Source organism: Lissotriton vulgaris, chromosome 10 (genome assembly GCF_964263255.1).
Source record: "Lissotriton vulgaris chromosome 10, aLisVul1.2, whole genome shotgun sequence".
Classification (NCBI taxonomy): domain Eukaryota; kingdom Metazoa; phylum Chordata; class Amphibia; order Caudata; family Salamandridae; genus Lissotriton; species Lissotriton vulgaris.
In genome coordinates this window covers 449,334,919-449,355,604 of record NC_141698.1, presented here as the reverse complement: position 1 = coordinate 449,355,604, position 20,686 = coordinate 449,334,919, and the positions used below count along the sequence as shown (strand labels likewise).

Genomic DNA, 20,686 nt, shown 5'->3' with positions numbered 1-20,686 from the left:
GTTTTCCGGGTTCAGAGCTGCCATGATGGCTTGCCTGCAGGACCGAACCCCCAGCCTATTCCATTCTAATTTTAATCCGGACCTGCGTTCTGTGTTAAGGGCTGGGCAAAGGCAACTTACATGCAACATGGTTTCCGCCGTTTCCCCACACCCTCTACAAGAGAGATCTTCCGATGTACGTCGCCATGATGGTAAGTCCTGCAAGAAACGCCAGTCACCCAGTCTGATGGCAATAAAGCCGATTGGGGGAGTTGTTTTGCGAGAGCTTGTATGGTCTGAGGGTAGCCTTCCACAGGTAAGAGCCTACATGAGAGTCAAATTGGAGGTAGTAATTGAGTGGTCAACAGGATTGCAAATAGTTGGTAAAGTGAGTGATAAAGAAAAGGAAAGTAAGGAAAGGTGTGTGGAAATACAACTGAAAGAGGCTGGAAGATGGTGAGCAAGTTAGAGTGGTGGCAGTGATCAGAGGACATATAGGAAGAACTTTCAATACAGAAGGTTTATTGGAACTTAAGAGACTGGAAGAGTGGAGTTGTTTGGTTGCAGGAATAGGCAGTGGGAGACAGAAGTACCCAGGTAAGTGTAAGTGTAAGCTGGCAGAAGGAAGAGAATACGTTAGCAAGAAGTTAATGAGCAAATTAAGTCGCTAAAATGAAGGAGTTGGGGTTGAAAGAAAATGGAGAGCAGCCATGGAAACTTCTTCAGAAATGACATGCAAATGGAGATATTCAGTTAGAAGAATTGGAGCACAAACTAGGCTGCACGAAGGGTAGGCATCATATGAGTTTTAAACAGGTGAGATATAGAAGTTGTTAAAAAGTCATGCCCTCTCTATGTGATATGAGGTATTCAAACGGATATTGGAATTTATAACATGCAAGACGAGTTTGTGCCCACAGTACAACACTTTTTCATTCCAACTGAAACAGTAGAGGCGCAAATATGCTCACAGGCTAGTCCATCTGCAGATGTAGGTGCAATTGATTAAATGTCTTCGCCATTTCAAATACGGTCAGTTACCATGTTGTTGCGTTCAGAAACAAAAATCTGATGTCAGCTAGTGGAGAAGTGTGGCTCAATGCTTAGAGCGGCAGACCTTGATGCAGAACGCTGGCCAGGGACCAGGGTTCGATTCCCGCCTCGGCCGGATTCGGGCTTAAATTCCTCTGACCGGATATTCTCGCCTCAGTGCCGATTCTAAGCATGGGTCCCACGCTGCAACTCTGGGCAATAGCTTGCTTAGTCTCCACAAAGGCCCCGTGATACACAAGGGATGCCTGGTTTCACCATGGGATGCCCAGGAGTGGACACCCCACAAGGAAAAGCCAGGAGGGGTTCCCTTGTGGTAGGAGTACAAGCGCCGGGATGCCTCCGGGTCACTGTTCGCGCTATACAAATACGCCACATTTACATTTACATTTACGTGGAAAATACACACATCAGACATGGAGTCAGCCTGAATGACAATTTAGTATCTTCCTCCTCCACACACCTCATTTAAAAAAAATTTTTTTTAAAGACCTTTATTGTACAGTTTGTAAATGACACAGCATATAGCCTACAACCTCCTTGGGCCGGCTGCATTGAGTGTGGTGTTTGTATAACGGTATCGGGATAACACAGCCATTTAGCCGACAACCCTGGGGTCCGGCGGCGGGATAGAGTAAAACTTGTTCACATCATGCATTGCATATCACAGAAAATATACAGGTCTATGGCTTTTATGTTTTTATGTGTTGATGTTACTTAGGTATCGCATAAATGTTATCAGCAGTCCTTAATCGTAGACATCTATGGGTAGTAGCCATGGCAACAATAAACAGCAAAAACGGGAATATGAAAATCATACATCAGTCGTATTCGACACATTGTTATAGCGAATAGTTAGGTTAATGGTGAGTTGCACCAAGACAAAGGAGTAGGTGTGTGTATTAATGTTACCAGGAAGAGACCGTTATAGTCGCAGCTGGTGTGCCTGGTGTCTCGGCATGTGCATCAGCCTCCCGTGTTGATGATGTTACTAGGGAGGTTAGGATTAGTAGTTGCAACGTAGGACTGCCTGCATGCCCTAGGATAACGCTTTCCTCGGTCATACCCCACAGTCAACGTGTAACGTGCCAAGCGACATGTGGGCTCAAAGGAAACAGTGTCGGTGGAGGTGCGAATACCCATATTACATATGCGGAGTGTACTGTGTCTTACCAACGACAAACAATGTCCTGGTTTTGAAACATAACCAGCGTATAAACAGGGACGTAAATTGTACCAGGGAGAGGTGGGAGGAAAAGAACTAATAAGGGGCTGAGGCGTCCGGTTGCGTGGAAATAGGGGTGGGGAGTTGCAATAAGAGGTAGGGTCTGATAATATGAAATCGAGACAAGGCTAGAGCGCACGGGAGACGCGAGGGGGGCCAATGCAAGAGCATATGAGCGGTGTCACTAGAGTGTGGCAATTACGCTAGCTGCATGTAGGGCACGGGACCGGGTTCCCGTCTCGGGTGGGGGGCGAGAGAGGGGAGAGGCTGCACGACTGTGTCAGGTGGGCAATGAGACGTTAGTAAGCTCGAGTATGAGGGACGACAGGTGTGGCGTGATACACGTGTATGTGTCGCGACTGTAAGACAGTTACGTAAGTCGTACCACGGGCTCTGTCACAAAAGGGGAAGGAGACGATGGGTACACAAAGTCACCGCTGTGCCCTGTGTCAGTGGGTTGGTTCGGGTGGAGGCCATCTCAGGTGATTCCCTGTTCCAGACTCGCCTGCTGAAAGGACTTCAGGATGTCATCCCAGAGCTGCGCAATGGGGAATTTCCTGAGTCCCGCAGTTTCCTCTCGGTGTAATACTGTGCTTTCCGCCCGCGTCCAGTTAGTAAAGGACGCGTACCAATGCTTAATATAGGGGGGTTCACTGGCCTTCCAGCGTTTGGTGAGTAGGGGTTTAGCCTTAATTAGTCCCAGGTCCCAAAATCTAGTCGGTGTTTTGTTTAGTTTGGTTCGTTTATAGAGTCCCAAGATGCAGGCTTCCCACGCATGCGGTACGGTTTCGTTAGTGCACTGTGTTAGCAGCGCTGTGATCGCGTCCCAGTATAACTGGATGCTGGGGCAGAGCCAGAGCATATGTAAGAAGTCTGCTCAAACTAGGGAACAGTGCTGACAGGCAGTGTTGGTGACAGAAATAGCTGTTGATTTTATCGGGTGACAGATAAGCGCAGTGCAATATGAAAAATTGTATGACCTTGAAACGGGGGTTGCACAGGACATTAGTTGGGCCAGCCAGCACCATTGCCCATTCTTTGTCGGACCAATCCCTCCCTCTATCCGCCGCCCACTTGTCTCTCAGTTGTACGGTGGAGTGTTGCGTATGGGTTAGAAGGGCCTGTGCCAACCAGTGCACTATGTGGGCGCCATTGCCCATGACATGCAAGTATTGCATAAAGTGGTGCATCGGCAGCTCCTCGGACATGTTGCCCCAGGCAGCCGTCAGCATGCGTATCAGGGACGCATGCAATAGGAATTGCCCAGCTGGTAGGCCCGTTCTCGCGGTGAGGTCTGCAAAGGTAAGCAGGGCACCGTCCGCGTAAAGGTCTCCCAGCGTCTCCACACCCGCCCGTGTCCAACTCTCCAGCAGTAATTCCGTCAACACCCCACCGTCCCTGGGAGTGCCCAGCAGTGGGAGTGTTGGGGCGTACGGCGTCGTCTCTCGGGTGAGCCGAAGGCAGCGTAGGAAGCATTTGCGCGCCACTGCCAGATGTAACTGGGATGGGTGGGGGGTCCGGGTGAATGGATGAAATAAAGTGCAGACCTGTGTTTGAGTCCAGGTAATAGCATCCGTGGCAGTGTCTCCCAGGTTCCTGCCGCTCAACCATCCCGACACCCATTGCAGCTGTGCCGCCAGATAGTACAGCTCCATGTTGGGGACCGCCAGGCCTCCCGATTCGGTGGGCACATACAACTTCACCAGCTCCTCCACACACCTCTTAATGGCAGATAATAGAAGAACTAAATAAGCCTCTACATTTATTGCAGTTATCTGCATTTCTGCTATGGCCAGGGGGCTTCACACAGCACACACAAAAACAAAATGCACAGTAATTCTTTGACAATGTAAAGAAACCTAGACCCAAAAAGATGACCCCAGGAGAAAACCCTGTTTTTGCATGAATCCACCACGGAAGAATTCTAGAGCCTCTTGATGTAGTACAGATTTCGCTATCATGACTCTACATGAATTCACAGCGCTGGAATAACAGAAAAACGATTGGGTATTCATTCTCTCAAGTAGGGATGAGTCGATGACGATGGAATTCCAAAGTCCCTTTAAATTCCCACTAAATCCCAATGTCGCGACATTAATCAACTGTATTAAAAAACAGAACATTTATGCGGTATTTGCAATCACACATTGATGAAATCACACAACGTGTATATTGGGGTATCACAATTGGCAATGTCGCGTCTTCAGATCAGTGGGCTCGGACTGCGACCGAACACTTATTAAGTATGAGTGATCGCAACGTCACAACATGAACGAGTTAACAACAAGAGAATCACAGAAGCTCTGTGGTGTATTACTGTTGATCGCAAATGTCACGATTTTGTGTCAGTTGACAGCGTTAACAGAATCATTAGCTGACAGAAATGTCGTGACGTTGACAGTCCACGATAAACGTGCCTTTCACCTCTGAAAATGGATTACTGGATTTCCTCACACGGCCGAAACTGGTCAAAGACATTCGAATGTAAGCGCTTTAAAGAGGTGAATACCTGAACGCACTGTGAGCGGGAGGTGGCAATGTGCATTGTATAAAGCTTTCAGAACAGCATATTTTTTGCATTGTATTTGTCGCGCGCAGACTTACCTCCAGGTTGGTGTAAGCGGGTGTGGAGACGATCACACTTCGGCGCCATCCTCCGAGCAGCTAACTGGGTTTCCACGAGTCTGCAGCGCTAGTAATCCGTTGTCGTCCCCGAAGCCCAGCGCTCGTCACTGATTGTAAGAGAACTTTCCATTGCTGCTGTAGGGTGCACTTTACCTACTCCGCCCGGTCCTCCCGGGGGACATTACATTTGGCGCCTTTCTTGTCCATGGAGTACCCAGGGGAGCTCACTTCTTTTCCTGCTGCTCCTGAGCTGGGTATGACAGCCACAGCCGAGCTCCGCTGCACCCTGCGAATCAAAACTTCCAGTTCTGGAGGGGCAGAGTCACGGTTTCCATGAATGAATGCGTTAATGATGTAATGTGTTTCTAAAGCGCAGCTTGTAGGGGGGGGTTGCTTCAGTGCGCTCTAATTGCCGGACAGTGGTGAAGAAGGGAGTCCAATTGGGGTCAGTTTGGTATTCGGTTGAGGCGCCACACCAGATACTGTCCCCGGGAGGGCAGTAGGCAGACCATGGGCTGTGCTGCCAGCAGGCACGCGACTTCTGGGTCGAGTACCAAGGCTGTTAGGTGGTATGAGTTATGCAGACTGTCGACGGATTAGTATTGTACACAAGATAGGTACCCCCTGTTATCACGGAGCACTGACCATACACACCGGGAACACACCTGCGCACATTTCAGATTCTGGTGCCCAGCAATGGTGCCAGGTCCCGGGCACTCCGCGCCAAATCGATGCAGGTGGCACTGGTCCGGGTTCGGCTCGGTGACAGTGGAGTGTCTGGCTTTGTCTTCCTTCGAATCGGTTTGGAGTCTCCTGAGGGCTGACCCGGGGCACCTTCCTGCCGCCGGAAGCTCCGATTCTGGGGTCATCTCTGTACTCGCTGCTTAAGATCAGCACACTATGTATGCCCTGCTTCTTGCCCATCGCGTGTTCGATGTAAGGTGTCCGCTTTTCGGTACACTTGCACACTCCCGTCACATGTGCCTAGGTACAGTGTGCCTTGAAGCAACGAAGACGTTGTAGCGCCGCCAACATTCGGACCCGCCCTCAGGAGGTTACACTGATTAGAGTAGAGACAAGACCTTGGCACGTGCATGTTCTCGTGGGATCGCCAGCTGTCTGTGCACTACGGATAAGAGCTAGAATTCTTGCACGGCACAAACTCTCGTGCCTCGCCAGCTGCCCTTACACTTGTCCTTGCCTGGTGACACCAGCACCTCTGCGTACAGTTGTCGTCCTCAGTAGTTAAGGACGTGCAGTTACTCGGGCATGCCAAACACTGCACGCCACAGTCGCGCCTGTATGCACAGCTGTGTCAGACGCGCTTCCGTAGTGTGACTTCTCGGCGCAGCAGTAAGAAGAATCTTGCGCGAGGTAACAGATTGGCACTATGGCACTCCCGTGTATGAATAAATGGCCGCTGTCCAGCTGCTGTGGTTACACGTAAACATCAAAAACTCAAGTAACGCCACCCCCGAAGCCACTGTCGCTGCTGAGAGCCCAGGTTAGATTTTGTAGCACCGGCCATGGATATTGCTCTTTGGGGGCTTGTTCCAGCTTCGTAGCACCTATCACTGGCGCAGCCACTACTCTCGCCAGAAACGTAGCTCCTACCACGGAGCCACTTTCACAATTACTAGAGCCGCTGTGGAGAGCCTGATCTTAGCTCACAGGGCTGTAGCAGTTGCCACTGGGGCAGTCACTGATAGCATCACAGCTCCGCAGCACATGCCCCAGCCACTGCTACCACTACTGAAGCCACTGAGGGGCACTTGATCACAACCAGTGTAAACAAGCGCTCCCTATGACGTGACGTACACTTTTCTGCCGTCCCACTCTGACGGACTTGGCCTGACTTACTGCTGTGGTAAAAGGTTTATTATTATTCTTTATGGAGCCATCTGTTTGGACCCATAAAGAAGATAAGAAACTGTTTACCAACGCAGTAAGTCAAGGAAGCCAGTCTGAAAGGGACGGGGCTAAAAGAGAAAGAAATACGTCACTGGGACCTCTTTTCCAATGGCTGGCCACCGTTTAGCATGAACGGTGACACTAGTCAATGGAAAAGATGGACGGGGCTTAACCTCGCTAGTGAAACTTACTTAATCTCATTAAATCTCGCCAGCTCGACTGCGCATGTGCGCAGTCTTACGCTAGCCGAGACCTAAAAATGACCATGGGAGAAAACTCTGATGGTTTTGAGGAAATTCGTTTTTACTTTTCCATAAAGAAACTCCTGTTTTGGGAGACTGTTTTTGAAAAGTAAAAACTTTTAAAAGGCTTTGAATGAATCACTGTGACTGTACAAAGCCACAGCATTCACAGTAGGGCCGGCGGGGAACTCTAAAGTTGGTAGGCAGAGTAAAGGCAACGTGAGAGATGGAAAGTCCTCTGCCACCTTGAAAGCCTTTTCATCGTCCATCAAACAGTAAATCAGGCCCTTCTTTGGTCTCAATTTCTCTAAACATTTCTTGTGCGGTAATCCAGCAACACCATCCTGGAAATGGGGATTTTCACTCGAGTGATTTTGACATAACTTACTTCTCAGATGATTGAAACCAGTCAGATGATCCCGGATGTCTCAGGAGGTCATGTAATGTGATGTTTATGTGATTTTCAGTTAAGAAAGTGAAAGCATAATTCTCTTTCCTGATCCTGATAAATTATGCAAGTGTCAACCCTCCCCCCACCTCCCTTCCTGCCAGTATACTCCATTTTTCATATAGAGTTTCCTCCCCATGCCAGGCCGTTTTCAGTACCGAGACCCACAAACAGCCACATAGGTCAGGTCTGTTCTCAAAACCTGCAATTTTCTGAATACCACAAACCATGGATAGATGCATACAGTTGCAGTTCGTATTCCTAGACTCCATTGATGCCATTGACACTGGGTAAAAGAGATGCTGTCTGGTAAACGACTCCTACAGCTGCTCCAGACTCTGTTGTGAAGTTTATTAACAAAGACAGGCACACAGCTGAATATGGTATTGCTCCCCTTTTTTAGGGAAATAGATGCAAGGAACTCAAAAATGGGAAGTTCTACAATTGCTCACATTGCTACTGTGTTGGATGAGAACACCCAGCACTATCACAGCTGTGGAACAAATTTCATAGATGCAGATGGGTCTCATCCAAAAATGATGTTCTTCACCAATGGAGAGTCATGGAGCCATGCTTTTAGCACAAGATTGGATAGGTGGTTTGCAACAGAATGTTTTAGAGCATGCGCAGCACAGAACTTGGTTTTGTAAAAGGCCTTGGTTTTATCCGGATAAATGATGAGGAGTAATTAATATTAAAATAATGTTATGGTGTTTAATTTAGGATAATCAAACTGTCTTAAAATGATTCAGTCTAAAATCCAGATGCCTGATTTCTCAATTTATGTCAATTGTTGTGAAAGAATGGAAAAAACGTAATGATGTAAAACATGCCATATAAAAAGTTCTGTATTGCTTATACATCTTGACTTTTCGGACGATTGGTTCTCCCAAAAATTGAACAAGCCGGTGAAAGGCTTATAAAGTATACTGACTTGAAAATTCCTTGTTTTCATTTGTTCTTTCTTCATGTTAGGGTGAGCATGTTCCGGGTGCCCACCTGGAGCGCCCGTTCCTGGCTGTCTCATTTACCTGGCACCCCAATAAGCGCATCTTGGCTGTGGGTTGGGAGAGTGGTGAAGTACTGATGTTCAATGAGCAGGAAAAGGAGCAGCACTCTGTGCCCACCACACATGGGTCCGCTGTCACTGTCTTAGAATGGAGCCCCAATGGAAGCCGCCTAGTGTCTGGTGATAGCGTAAGTGCCTTTTTTATTATATCCTGAATAGATCCTACTGGAACGTTTGCCACAAAGAGGCATTTTCACCACAAAAGCTAAAATAATCATTTGTATTAAATATTGTTCTCTGATTAGGAACACAAGACAAGGGAAAATGTGGTGGTCCTGTCTTTCAATGATGCAAAGGCACAGAGTCCTGTCAACTCTCAATCGTAATTTTTAAATGCAAAATGTACAGAATAATGATAATGACAAAATTCCAATTTTTATGTTACCCTCAATTTACCTTCCATGAACAGGTTTCTTGTCTGGAGGACTATGGTTTAGAAATTTAGAATGTACTGCTGTTATGACCATGCAAAACAACATGACGTACCAATGATCAAGGATCTCCTTTCTCTTGACTGCTTGGCTATATCAAATGTAAGATTCGGGAGCACATGAAAGGAGCAGGCAAATGTAGCTTTAATGGACTGAACATTTAGGACCTTTGCGGGACTTTCTCTTTCAGTGATAGTCCTGAAAATATACAGTATTCGTACTTGGAAATGTTTCTTTGGAAGATATCTGAGCCAGTGTCCTATGCACTTGCCAGATATTAAAGCATTTTTGGATCATCCTGGAATAAGAAAAGTTTTTTTATTTAACTACTCAGAAGGTTTCTATTGATTGCACGCCTTCTACTCATTCTGGTCACAAACTAGAGTTGAACCCTGATGTACCTATTCTCCAGATCCTTGTGTTTGTTCCATTATAGTTTCTTGATCATTGCGCCAGTTTCCATTTTTTTTTTTCACAACCAATTTTATTGAGTAAAAGAGTATCAAGAATGTGGCATCTTCACACACCAAGATCACCACATCAGTATCAATGCAGTGATGACATACACAGTATTCACGAAGCAAGTATCAATGAAGCTCAGCTTTAAAAATGCCCCAACAACCCATCCCAACCCCAACTACACCCCCACCCGTACCCACCATCCCCCCCCCCCGCCACACATGTACAGAAGCAACACAAAGACGATTCACATAGAGGAAGCAGGTATGGTGCAACCTGGGTCTTGCCATTGGGGCCAGAAAAAGTCACTGCGATCAAACGTCCTCCTCCTGCTCCACCGGGGGTTCCAAGGACAGGCCACGGTAGTCGGCCCACCGCTTCCAGATCTTGAAGTGTTTGCGTGGGCAGCCCCGCGCCTCAAAGACCGGTTTCTCAAGACCCATAAAGTAGTCCAGCCCAGCCTTCCACGCAGACAGGGGGGGGGCCCTCACAGATTTCCAGGCCCGAGCCAAGTCACGCTTAGCAACCACCAGGCCCAGGAGCAACAGGTGACGTTTATATATGTTGCCCCCAACCCCTTCCATGATGTGCAGCAGGCCTAGCCTGTGGGTTCGAGGAAGATCCCAGCCCAGGACCTCAGCCAGACAATTCCACACGCCCCTCCAGAATCCAGCCAGGCGACCACATGACCACACCGTATGCAACAGGGAGCCAGGCACATCTCCACAGCGCAGGCACTCCGATGACTCAATCAAACCAGCCTTCCACAGTCGTTCACGTGTGTAATAGGCACGATGCAGGTACTTGAATTGTATCAAGCGGAGCCGAACCGCGATAGCGGTGCCGCGCGGGGACTCCAGTGCCTCCCTCCAATCGTCCTCATCCAAGGCGCCCACGTCTACCTCCCATGCCTCCCGAAGGGAGCTGAGAGTGGATGAGCAGTGAATAACAAGGGACTGATAAATCCTAGAGACCTTCTTGTCACCCAAGTCTCCCATAAACACTTTCGCCTCAATCGGGCTGAACTCCGGTAGGGAGTCGAGGCCGGCAATGCTTGGGGCGAGGGCATGTCTTAGCTGTAAATAACGGAAGAACTGGGACTGAGGCATCTGGAACTCCACTCGGATTTCCTCAAAGGACTTGAGGGTCGCGCCTGACATGACTTGGCCCAGTTGCGTAATCCCAATAGCCTCCCAGCCCTCGAACCCGGCCAGGGCCGCCAGTTCTGGGAGCAAACCGTTGTGCCACAGCGGCGTTTCAGCTGTTAATTTGCCCCACCAACCCATGCGGCGCAAGGACTGCCGCCACACTGCAAAGACCACTTTTGTCACCGACGGCAACCCACGGCGTATACGGGCCGAGTAAAGAACGGTATGGAGCGTACGGACACCGATGAGATGTCTCTCCAGGGCATAGGCCGGGTCACTCCTGTCCCCGTACCACCATTCATTGAGGACAAGAAGATGTGACGCCTGGTAGTAGGAGAGGAGGTCGGATGTGGCCAAACCACCACAGTAGGTGGACAGAAAGCATGTCCTCAGGGCCACCCTGGCTGCTCCGCCATCCCACAGGAAGCGGCTCAGCACAGAGTTCACCTGACGGAACCACTCCATGCCAATAGGATGCGGGAAATGTTGAAGTTGGTACAACAATCTCGGCAGCGCCACCATCTTAAAGATGGCCGACCTCCCAAAGATTGTAAGTGGCATTCTGGACCATGTTTTAACATCAGCCTGGACCCGTTCCCACACCGGCAAGACACTGCGTGTCCAGGCCACGGCTCGCGAGGTCGAGAGGAAAACACCCAAATATTTCAGGCCGTCCGTCGCCACGCGCAGGTCGGCAGCCCAAGGGTCGGCAACCACTCCGCCACGCAATACCCATAGGGTCGACTTAGACAGGTTAAGGCGGAGCCCTGAGACTTCGCCAAACCCCCGCATGACCTCTAACACTCGAGGGCCCGAACGCCGCAGGTCGGTAAGGAACAGGAGGACGTCGTCCGCGTAAAGTGCAATTCTTTCCGTAAGGGTATCGGTCCAGACAAAGCCACGCAGATGGGCATCCATTCGTATCCGCGACGCCAGGGGCTCCATGGCCAGGGCAAACAGATAGGGGGACAGCGGGCAGCCCTGCCGAGTACCACGGCCGATCTGGAAGCGCCCTGAGACCGCACCGGCCACACGGACCGATGCCGTAACATTGGTATACAGGAGACGGATATAGGACAAGAAAACAGGCCCTAGATTGAGGCGGGCCAACAAGGTGAACAAATACGCCCAACTCACCGAGTCAAAGACCCGGTCCATGTCCGCGAGGAGGAGCGCGGCCTGTTCATCCCTAGCACCCATGGCATCGATCGCTGCCTGCGCCCGCCGGATATTATGTCGGGTGGCCCTGTGCGGCATGAACCCGGCCTGGTCAGGGTGGACCAGGTCAGCGATGTGGGGCAGAAGGCGGTTCGCCAGGGCTTTCGCCAAGATCTTGGCCTCGATATTGAGGAGGGAGATTGGCCTGTAAGAGTCGTGGCGGTCCGGCGCCCTGCCAGGCTTCAAAAAGACCACAATCTCAGCATGACGCCAGTCAGGTGGCAGCTCGCCTCTAGACCGAGCTGCCTCTAGGGCATTGCGAAAGTGGGGTCCCAGCTGGACATGAAACTTCTTATAAAATTCGGCAGGATAACCGCTAGGGCCGGGCGCCTTCCCAGTATTCAATTGGCCAAGGGCCTCCCCAAGTTCCTCGGACGTAAGCGGGGCCTCTAAGGCCGTTCTAGTCTCCTCCGGGACTGCCTGCGGGAGTAGATTATCCAAGTATGAGGCAATCTCGCCCTCCACCAGTGGGTCACGAGGAGCGTATTGTGCCTCGTAGTAGCGGGCAAAGCTAGCCGCCAACCGATCCGGGTCGGTCATAACTGAGCCATCCCCCGCCGTAAGGCCGGGTAGCTCAAGGGGCTGGAAAGTCGCCTGGCAAAGCCTATGTAGCATGGTGCAGGACTTATCGCCCCACTGATACACCCTGCTGCGCGTGGCGAGCCACGCCTGCCGGGCCTCCTCGTACAGGACCGAGGAATAAGTCTGCTGGGCCTGCAGGAGCTGTCGCACGACGCCCTCGTCACCCCCGAGTCGACTACGCTGCTCCAGCTCCTCCACGCGGGCCGCGGCAGTCACAATGGCCTCCCGACGCTCCCGCCGAGCGGCCGCACACCAAGCTATATCAATGCCCCGGATCGTGGGCTTCAGCGCCTCCCACACAACAATGGCATCGACGCCCCCCACCAAGTTCTCGCGCCAGAAGTGATCGATCTCTTCGCGTAGGTGCGCCACATACTCTGGCCGCTGCAACTGCCAGGCGGACATACGCCAGCGAAAGGGTTGTCGTTTAGAGGGGAGGGTCAGGGTGGCCAAGACAGGGGAATGATCCGAGAGGCCCCTGGGGAGTATCGCGGCGTCCCTGACACGGTTCAGACAGGCACCCGGTACAAACAAATAATCGAGTCTCGAGAACGACCCATGCACCGCCGATACATACGTGAAGGCCTGCACAGCGGGATGAAAATGCCGCCACACATCGATCCAGCCCAGACTACGCACAGTCGCACACAACCGGGTGGGGGCAGCCGCGGGGGGGGGGGGGTCAGACACCACACGCGCACGCCGCTGGCGGTCCAGGCCCACATCCATGACTTCATTCCAATCACCCCCCACCACAGTCAGGACCTCGGGGATTTCATCCCACAACGCAAACAGCCGCTCAGACAGTGCCCATTGCAGGGGGGGAGGGGCGTAAACACTTCCAAAGACCACCGGCTCGGAACCCAGTAGGCCCTTAACAAAGACAAACCTGCCCTGAGGGTCGATCCATTGCTTCTCATGAACATAGGCCACCCTACGATGTATCAATATGGCCACCCCCCGTGATCCCCTCGTAAAGCCAGCATGATAGACCTGGTGATAACTGAACCTCTGGAGGCTAAGGGCCTTGGAGCCCAGCATGTGCGTTTCCTGAAGCAGGAGGACATCCACCATCTCCCTCTTCCCCCACCGCAGCACAGCCCCACGCTTGATCTTATCCAGGATACCCCGCACATTCCATGTCACCACCCGCAGGGTCTTTGAAGGAGACACAATCGCAGCATCAGCCATTGTCAATATACAGTCCAAAATCTGGCCCACCCTCCCACCCAGGTGCAACCCGCAAATCGACAAGAATCACAGCCCCCGACATGTGTGGACCCACCCCCCCAGCCCGCAAACTCAGCGCCCCCTTCCCAACCCAGAACCCCCCCAACAATTGCAACACCAAAACCCCCCCCCACACCCCACACCCACCACCCCAATACCTCAGAAAACATTGAAGTACCTGTCGCGGCATGGAGAGACCCGGGCCCAAAACAGAGGACCCAGGGCCCGCCATACCAATGGATCCCCACAACCCCACCATAACACACACTCACCACCCCCCCAACAACACTCACATCCGTGAGGGTCTGAGGCCCACATATGGTACCCTCCGAGCCACACTACGTCCCATGACAATAACTGAAGTCTTCACATGGGAATCGGCTGGCACATCAAGGACAAAATGAAACAGTCTCACCAGCCAAGGCAGGGCAAGTCAGTTTGCAGCATACAAAGTGCGAGTAGGCCCAACAGTGTTCAGCTGCCCGCATCGGAGTGTTCCGAGTCCCTGGCACCACCCGATTGCGATGCACAGGCGGAAGCCGATCTTTTCTTGGAGCGAGACCTCCGATGGCGGCCCTTCTTGGGCTGGCGATCCGTCCGCTCCGGCGACGATCCCTGAGACCTGCCCGGGTCCAGCCCCGGCTGGGCATGGGGCCGGAGTCGCACCGCCTCATCGGTCCAGCGGAACACCTCCTCAGGCGAATCGAAGAAATGGGTCCGAGACTGATATATTACTCGCAGGCGAGCCGGATACAGGAGCGAGTATTGGAGCTTGAGGCCCCGAAGCCTAGCCTTAGCGTCCATGAAGGATTGCCGCTGCTGCTGCACCATCTTCGTGTAGTCCGGGAAAATCATGATGGTATGATTCTCGAAGGTGAGGGAGCCCTTGTTCCTCGCCTCCCGCAGGATAACATCCCGGTCATGATAGTTCAGCAGGCGAGCGATAACTGGCCATGGGCGCTCACCCTCCGGTGGCCGCTGGGTCAGAGCCCTGTGGGCCCTCTCAATCACGAAGCACGTAGACAGTGCCCCTTCGGGGAGCCAGCTCTCCAGCCACCCGGCCAGGAACCGCTCCATGTTGTCCTTCTCGCACCGCTCCGGAAATCCAATGAAGCGGAGGTTGTTGCGCCGCGCGCGCCCTTCTGCATCTTCCACGCGGGCCGCCAGTGTCTTTTGGACGCTCTCCACCTCCGCTAGGCGCTTCTTCAGGCCACTAATGTCCGCCTCAGTCTCAGTGATACGGGTCTCGGCCCCAGCGATCCGCTCCACCGCGTTGCGAAGGTCCTGGCGCAGGAGCGTGACATCCGCCCCAACCGCTCCAATCTTGGCATCGAGCATGTCTCTAGATTGGGTGATGGCCGCTAGGATAGCTGCATTGTCCGGCCCGGGGCCGCCGCTGCCACCGGCCGCCCCGGCGCCACCACTCGGCCCGGTGAATTTATCGATGGGGCCATGTTTAGGCGGGCCACCTCCTCTGTCCCTGGTCATGGCAAGCGCCGGGCAGGGCGGACACCACCTTCGAACCTTCGGGCACTGTCACAAATCCTGAGCGGGGCGGCCCAGATGAGGCCCCAGGGAGGGATGCGGGCCGGCCGCCGCGGTCGGATGTCGCGAAAATCGAGGTCCCAGCGTCACCCCGGCAGAACAGGCCGTAACCACACTTGTCCCCACAAGCAGCCGTCCAGGGTATAGCAGGAGAAATCTGCGGGTCCGCAGTCTGTGGGCAGCCGTATCCAGCGGGCCGAGCCAGGGGAGGCGGATCAAATGCCCCTACCGGCCACTAGTCCATCCCCGGCCGCCTCCGGGCACAAGGAACCCTGTCCCCAGACTGTCGCGGGGCCACGCCTCACCGCCACCGCCCGTTGGTCGTTCAGGGGATGAGCCGATGGGTAGGAGCTGTTGGCACCGTCCCGATCTCCAGGCGATCGCGGTCGAAGAGATGAGCCATGGGCGGCGTAGCGGATGCCACCCGCACCCGCCAGGTCGCAGCTGCCACCAGGCGTCGCGAAACTCGAGGACCCCGGTCTCCGGCCGGCCACCAGGCCGCACTCCGCCGCCGCCTCCCTTCGATCACAGGAAGGGAGGAATTGCAGGATCAGCACACCAAAGTAGACAGGAGACTTCCCAGATCGAAAGCAATCACTGGGCACCAACAGCGGGCTCGGGGGACAGGATAAATGATCAAATTAAGTCCGGGCCGGCGGGAGCTCTACAAGGCTGCGACCGCCATCTTCGCCCGCCAAGCCACGCCCCCCCCCCCCCCCCCCCCCGCCAGTTTCCATTTTTATGGAATTTTTTAATTTGATACGTCTTCAAGAGACTTTGTGCTTCCTCTCCTGCTCTGACTCTATGTGAAAACTACTTCTAGTTTCTAATCTAATCCTTCCATTTTTTTCATGTCCTCCTCCTCCTTGCTATGCTTTTTTTTTACTTCAAATAGGATATTAGGAGCAGTTCTTGAACACCTGCAGGTTTCCTTCTAACCTGGGTCTCCTCATCTGGTCTCCTTTTCTTTTTCTTTTTCAAGCACCTTGCTTGTATACTGTGCTTGAGGCGGCAATTGAATGAATGAATATTGGACTTATAGAGCGTAAAACATAGCCCAAGGGCGTCAAGGCGCAATTGATCAGTGGACGGATGTTGTATATTTAGTGTCTGCTTCAACCTTCTGGGAAGTGAACAAGACAGGGAAGTTTCACTTCCAGTTTAAGATTAGGTTCTGATTCGCTGGAAGTCTCTTTGTACTTGATATCATAATTGCACATAATGCAGCCGAGCTGATGCTTTTACAAAAGTCATGATAGGATTTATTTGTGAGTGGAACGAATAGATTTGACAGAATTACAAGTTCTGTGAGTTGCTGCAGAAAACTATAGTCACTCTGACTAAGCTACAGAAGGTCGTGAACTTGTTTTAGCTCCTCCAAGCATCTCCATGCCAGATGTTCTTAAGTATTAAGCTCTAACACTAAGCCTTCTTGTGGATCCCAGTAATCACAGGATGTAGACTCTCTTAACAAGTGGGAGTAATGTCAAGCTTTAAGACCACTGGTTTGGTTGAATTAAGAGAATGTCCCCTTTTCTCTGTATCCCAGCTCCAAGCCAACCCAACTCGGTGACGTAAGCTGTCATTTCCTAGTAGACCAACCTGTACCCTACCATCAGAGTTGAAATACTGTGGAAGATTCACTTGGGTAACAGCTTGGTCAGGCTTTTTGACATCTTAGCTGGCTGAATAATTATTTCAACCTGCTTTGTCCTCAAACTGGACTGCTTAGCCATCTATCATCAATGTGGGAACTATTTTTGTGAAATCAAGGCAGTCCGGGCCAAAACAGCTGCAATCATAGCTATGTACCACTGGCGTACTATGGCTGATCTGTATTATTGGACCCAAAACTGAGCAACAAGCATACTGATTTAGCACTTGAACCTCAATGTAATGAAGTCTAGTAGTCCAAGGTTTTTTCAGGGAGGTGAGACTCAGAACTTAGAGGGTTTCAAACCGCACAACTCAAAAAAACGGAATGTCCAGTCAGTCCTTAATCTTTTTAAAGGAAGAATATTCGACTTAAATCACGCATTACATAATAATGCCTATAAATGGTTCTGAAGCACTAAATCAAAAAGTGAGCAGTGGTATTACTCTTCAATATGTTTTTCACCTACAGGCCATCTGTTCACACTTTAGGATTCAGCAAAGGCCTGGACAAAATTTTTCATGAACGTGTCTATATCCATGGTCTTTCTGTCTCTGTTAATTTAAATATCAGTCAATGGTCATTAAGGCAGCTATAGAACACATTTTAAAGTATTTTCTTCTTACATTTACTGTTAAAAGAATTTACATATATGGATAGAAAAAAGATCACCTTTAGGTGAATTTTCTAACTTTTGTACCAGCAGGAACATTAAAATATTGATCATGCCGATATAAAACCAGCCAGGTGGCAATGCTACTCTTTAACAATTACTGTGGAAGTAGCCAAGATTTCTCCTTTGGGACTACCTTGTATCATACTTTCATGAAATAATCTTTCCTTTAGCGTCAGGGGGTCTCCATTGTATTTCGGTTTCGGGTTGGATTTCCTTGGGGCGGGGCCTTCTATCTCAGGGGATCTGCGTCAGCTATTCCCACCCCCTTAGTTGTGACAAAGTACTTCCATCTCTCTGTTTGGGGTCCTTCGTAGTACAAAGTACCGTTTTCATGTCAAGCTCTTCTTGAGCAGTTCCCCATTTCTCTACCTTGAAGAAGAGTCCCGCCAGGCTTTCCTGGCAGTCTGAAGCAAAAATTCCATGTTTGTGATGTGGAACCTGACAAGGTGGTACATGGTGTATATCCCAACCCAGGAACACAGAGAGTTTCTGGGTTTTTCTTCTTCGTTTCAGATCTTAGCCGTATGACTGGTGACATAATTAACTCAAATCAACACCATCTTGAACAATGTCCCGAAGTACAAAGACTTATTTCAGGGGAGGCAGTATGGTTGCTGACATGCCGATCAGTGCAGGGAGCTTTGTCTAAGCTCCGAGATCTCTCCCATAAGTGACCTATATGCTTTAACTTGCCAGAAGACAACAATGACTTATGGGGGCTGCTCTTATGTACCAGAAATCCAGAAGAGCTATACTAAGATGACTGGTGCTGGTTCTATAGTTTGAGATGTAGGGGACCCCATATAATAATAATGCACTTGCTATACATAGGGAGAGAAATTTCTTTGAGAAAGGTCTACAGCTAAGTGAACTAACTTAATGAAGGAAATTATCAAAGGAAGACAGTAGTGAGTATATCATCAAACGCCCACAAGACAAAGACTAACTACCCAATTATTGGATCTATACTTTCATTTTATTATTCAAAAGCTGGTTCTATGTAATCTCCCACAGGCTCCTTGTGAATGCTGCACACATCCTGCACGTCTCTGCTTGCTGCAGGGTCTCTTGTGATCTCCTGCACTACGCTCTGCTCCGGTGTGGGTTTCAGGCCTCTTTCTGTCGCAAACCCTTGGCCTAGAGCGGGACACCTCGCTCCCACTAACGTCATTTAGGGGTCACCAGGGGTCGACCTGCCTTGCACGTTCAACACCTGGTGCTTCTTTTGCAACCCCTTGCTACGGAGGTAGTAAAATCAGTGCCCAGAACTCAAACAAGCTCTGCATTGATTATTTTCTGCCCATTTTTCATTATACTAATAGTAAATAATATTTTATTATTCACTATTGGTGTAATAAAAAAATGGATCGTGCTTAGCTGGAATGGAACCTTTGGTGGCAGCTGTGGTAAGTAAAAATCGCTTTAAATATATGAAGGGGTCCCTTCTAGAACAAAAACTACGCTTTAAGATTTGTCTCTCTTTGTTTTTTTGTAAAACTTGTTTTGATTGCAATTTTTCAAAAGAATATACAAAGCAATCACTGCACCTACAACCAATCGTTGACAGACCTAATGTCATATATAATAGCAATAATTACATAGCCATCAACTACAAGACAACAATACAGGCTCATACAGTAATGACATTTTGATAAATCTGATCCGTATTTCCGGCTGGCTGACCCAGCAGTTATGTTACCATAAATGAGAGTTCAGTCAGTAAGTTCAGAATGGAGAAGCTTGAAGCAAGTAGCAGCAAAGATGCATAAATGTCACTGGTAGTGTCACAATATATGAAATCCCTCCACCAGGGTCTCACCATCGGCAGCGCACTCCACCCCAGTTTAGGGAAACCTGCCTCCTGGCGAGCAAGAATGCAATTGCAGTGAAACGCCTGATCCCAGGACTCAAAAGAAGTACGTACCCTAGCAATGCCAGTAAGGGTGTATGAGAGAGCTCATTCTCAACCATTAGTTCCAAATGTCTGTATACCGTCTCCCAGAATGCCAGGACAAAGGGGCAGTTCCATGCCAAGTGGATAAAATCAGCATGCGCCAATGCACATCTCTGACGGTTATGCGGCTTTGTGTGGTCCATTTTTGCAAGCATCACGGGGGTGATATATTCTATGTAGATATTTGAAATGTAAACTTTTTTTATAGTTATTTGACATCAGATGAGTCTGTTCACAGCAATAGGCCCACATATTGTCTGTCATGGGATGCGCCAGGTCTCCCTCCCAGGCTGCACGCGCCCGGCCACCCAACACCGCTCGAAGTGTGTGCTAGATGGTACATTCTGGAAACCAAGTGTGCACTGTCCGGTGTAGTAATGATTGTAGTGAGCAGGAGGAACTCGGGGGGCTCCTCCATCTCAGGACGTAGCGCAGTAACTAGTGACATTTGCGTTCTGTGCCCAAGAAAACGGTGTAATATAGATATATCCTGGTCATTTCTGAAGCCTGTTACTGAACGCAATGGTCCGTCTCTAATTATGGCTCCTATGGTTTGCAGCCGACCACGAGTGAGCACACGCTGCATTAGAACTTCAGTTGAAGGGGATATCCACGGATTATTCAGAAGCAGTACATGCTGGGAGAATAAATGGCCTGCCTTTATGTACCTACATAGGCGTCCCTAAGCCCAACTTGTGGTCTGCAGTGTATGAATCTCAACCGGTGTCCTCCTGAGGCAAGCGGGAGAATAGTAGAGAGGGGGTAAGGGCGGGCCTGGGTGCATTCAGGCTTCAGGAATTGTAGTCGCATATCTGGGTGATACCAAAAGTAGGCATAATGCGCCTGCACCACCAAATAATACAAATAAAAGTCGGGAACCCCAAACCCTCCCCGCTCGAAGGGTTGAGTGAGTGTCTGCCAGCCCACCCGCGCTTGTCCCGCTGCCCAGACCAGCAGCGTCCGCATACCCCGAAGGGAACTAAAAAAGGAGACTGAGTAGAATTGGGATATTTAAAAACAAATATAAAAACCGGGGAAGAATAACCATCTTAATGATCGCAATGCTGCCGGCCATCGACAGTGGGAGTGCTGTCCAGCGGTCTATCTGTCCATTGAGGCGGTCTACTGGCGGACCATAATTAAGACAGACAACTTCCGAGGCTGTGCGGTGTAAAATTTGTCCCACTTTGTATGTGTGCTGTACAATGCAGATCTCATGCAAAGTTGGAAAAACTAGTGT

The 20,686-nt window shown here is 50.4% G+C and overlaps 1 protein-coding gene across 1 annotated transcript in view; it reads left to right on the top strand.

The window, feature by feature from the left end:
• IFT140 (intraflagellar transport 140) overlaps window positions 1–20,686 on the top strand; it is a 1,373,663-nt gene that overhangs the window by 139,808 nt on the left and 1,213,169 nt on the right. The window contains exon 3 of the mRNA XM_086941301.1: window positions 8,456–8,677. Coding sequence (XP_086797427.1) covers window positions 8,456–8,677 — 222 coding nt within the window. The remainder of the gene's footprint in view (window positions 1–8,455; window positions 8,678–20,686) is intronic.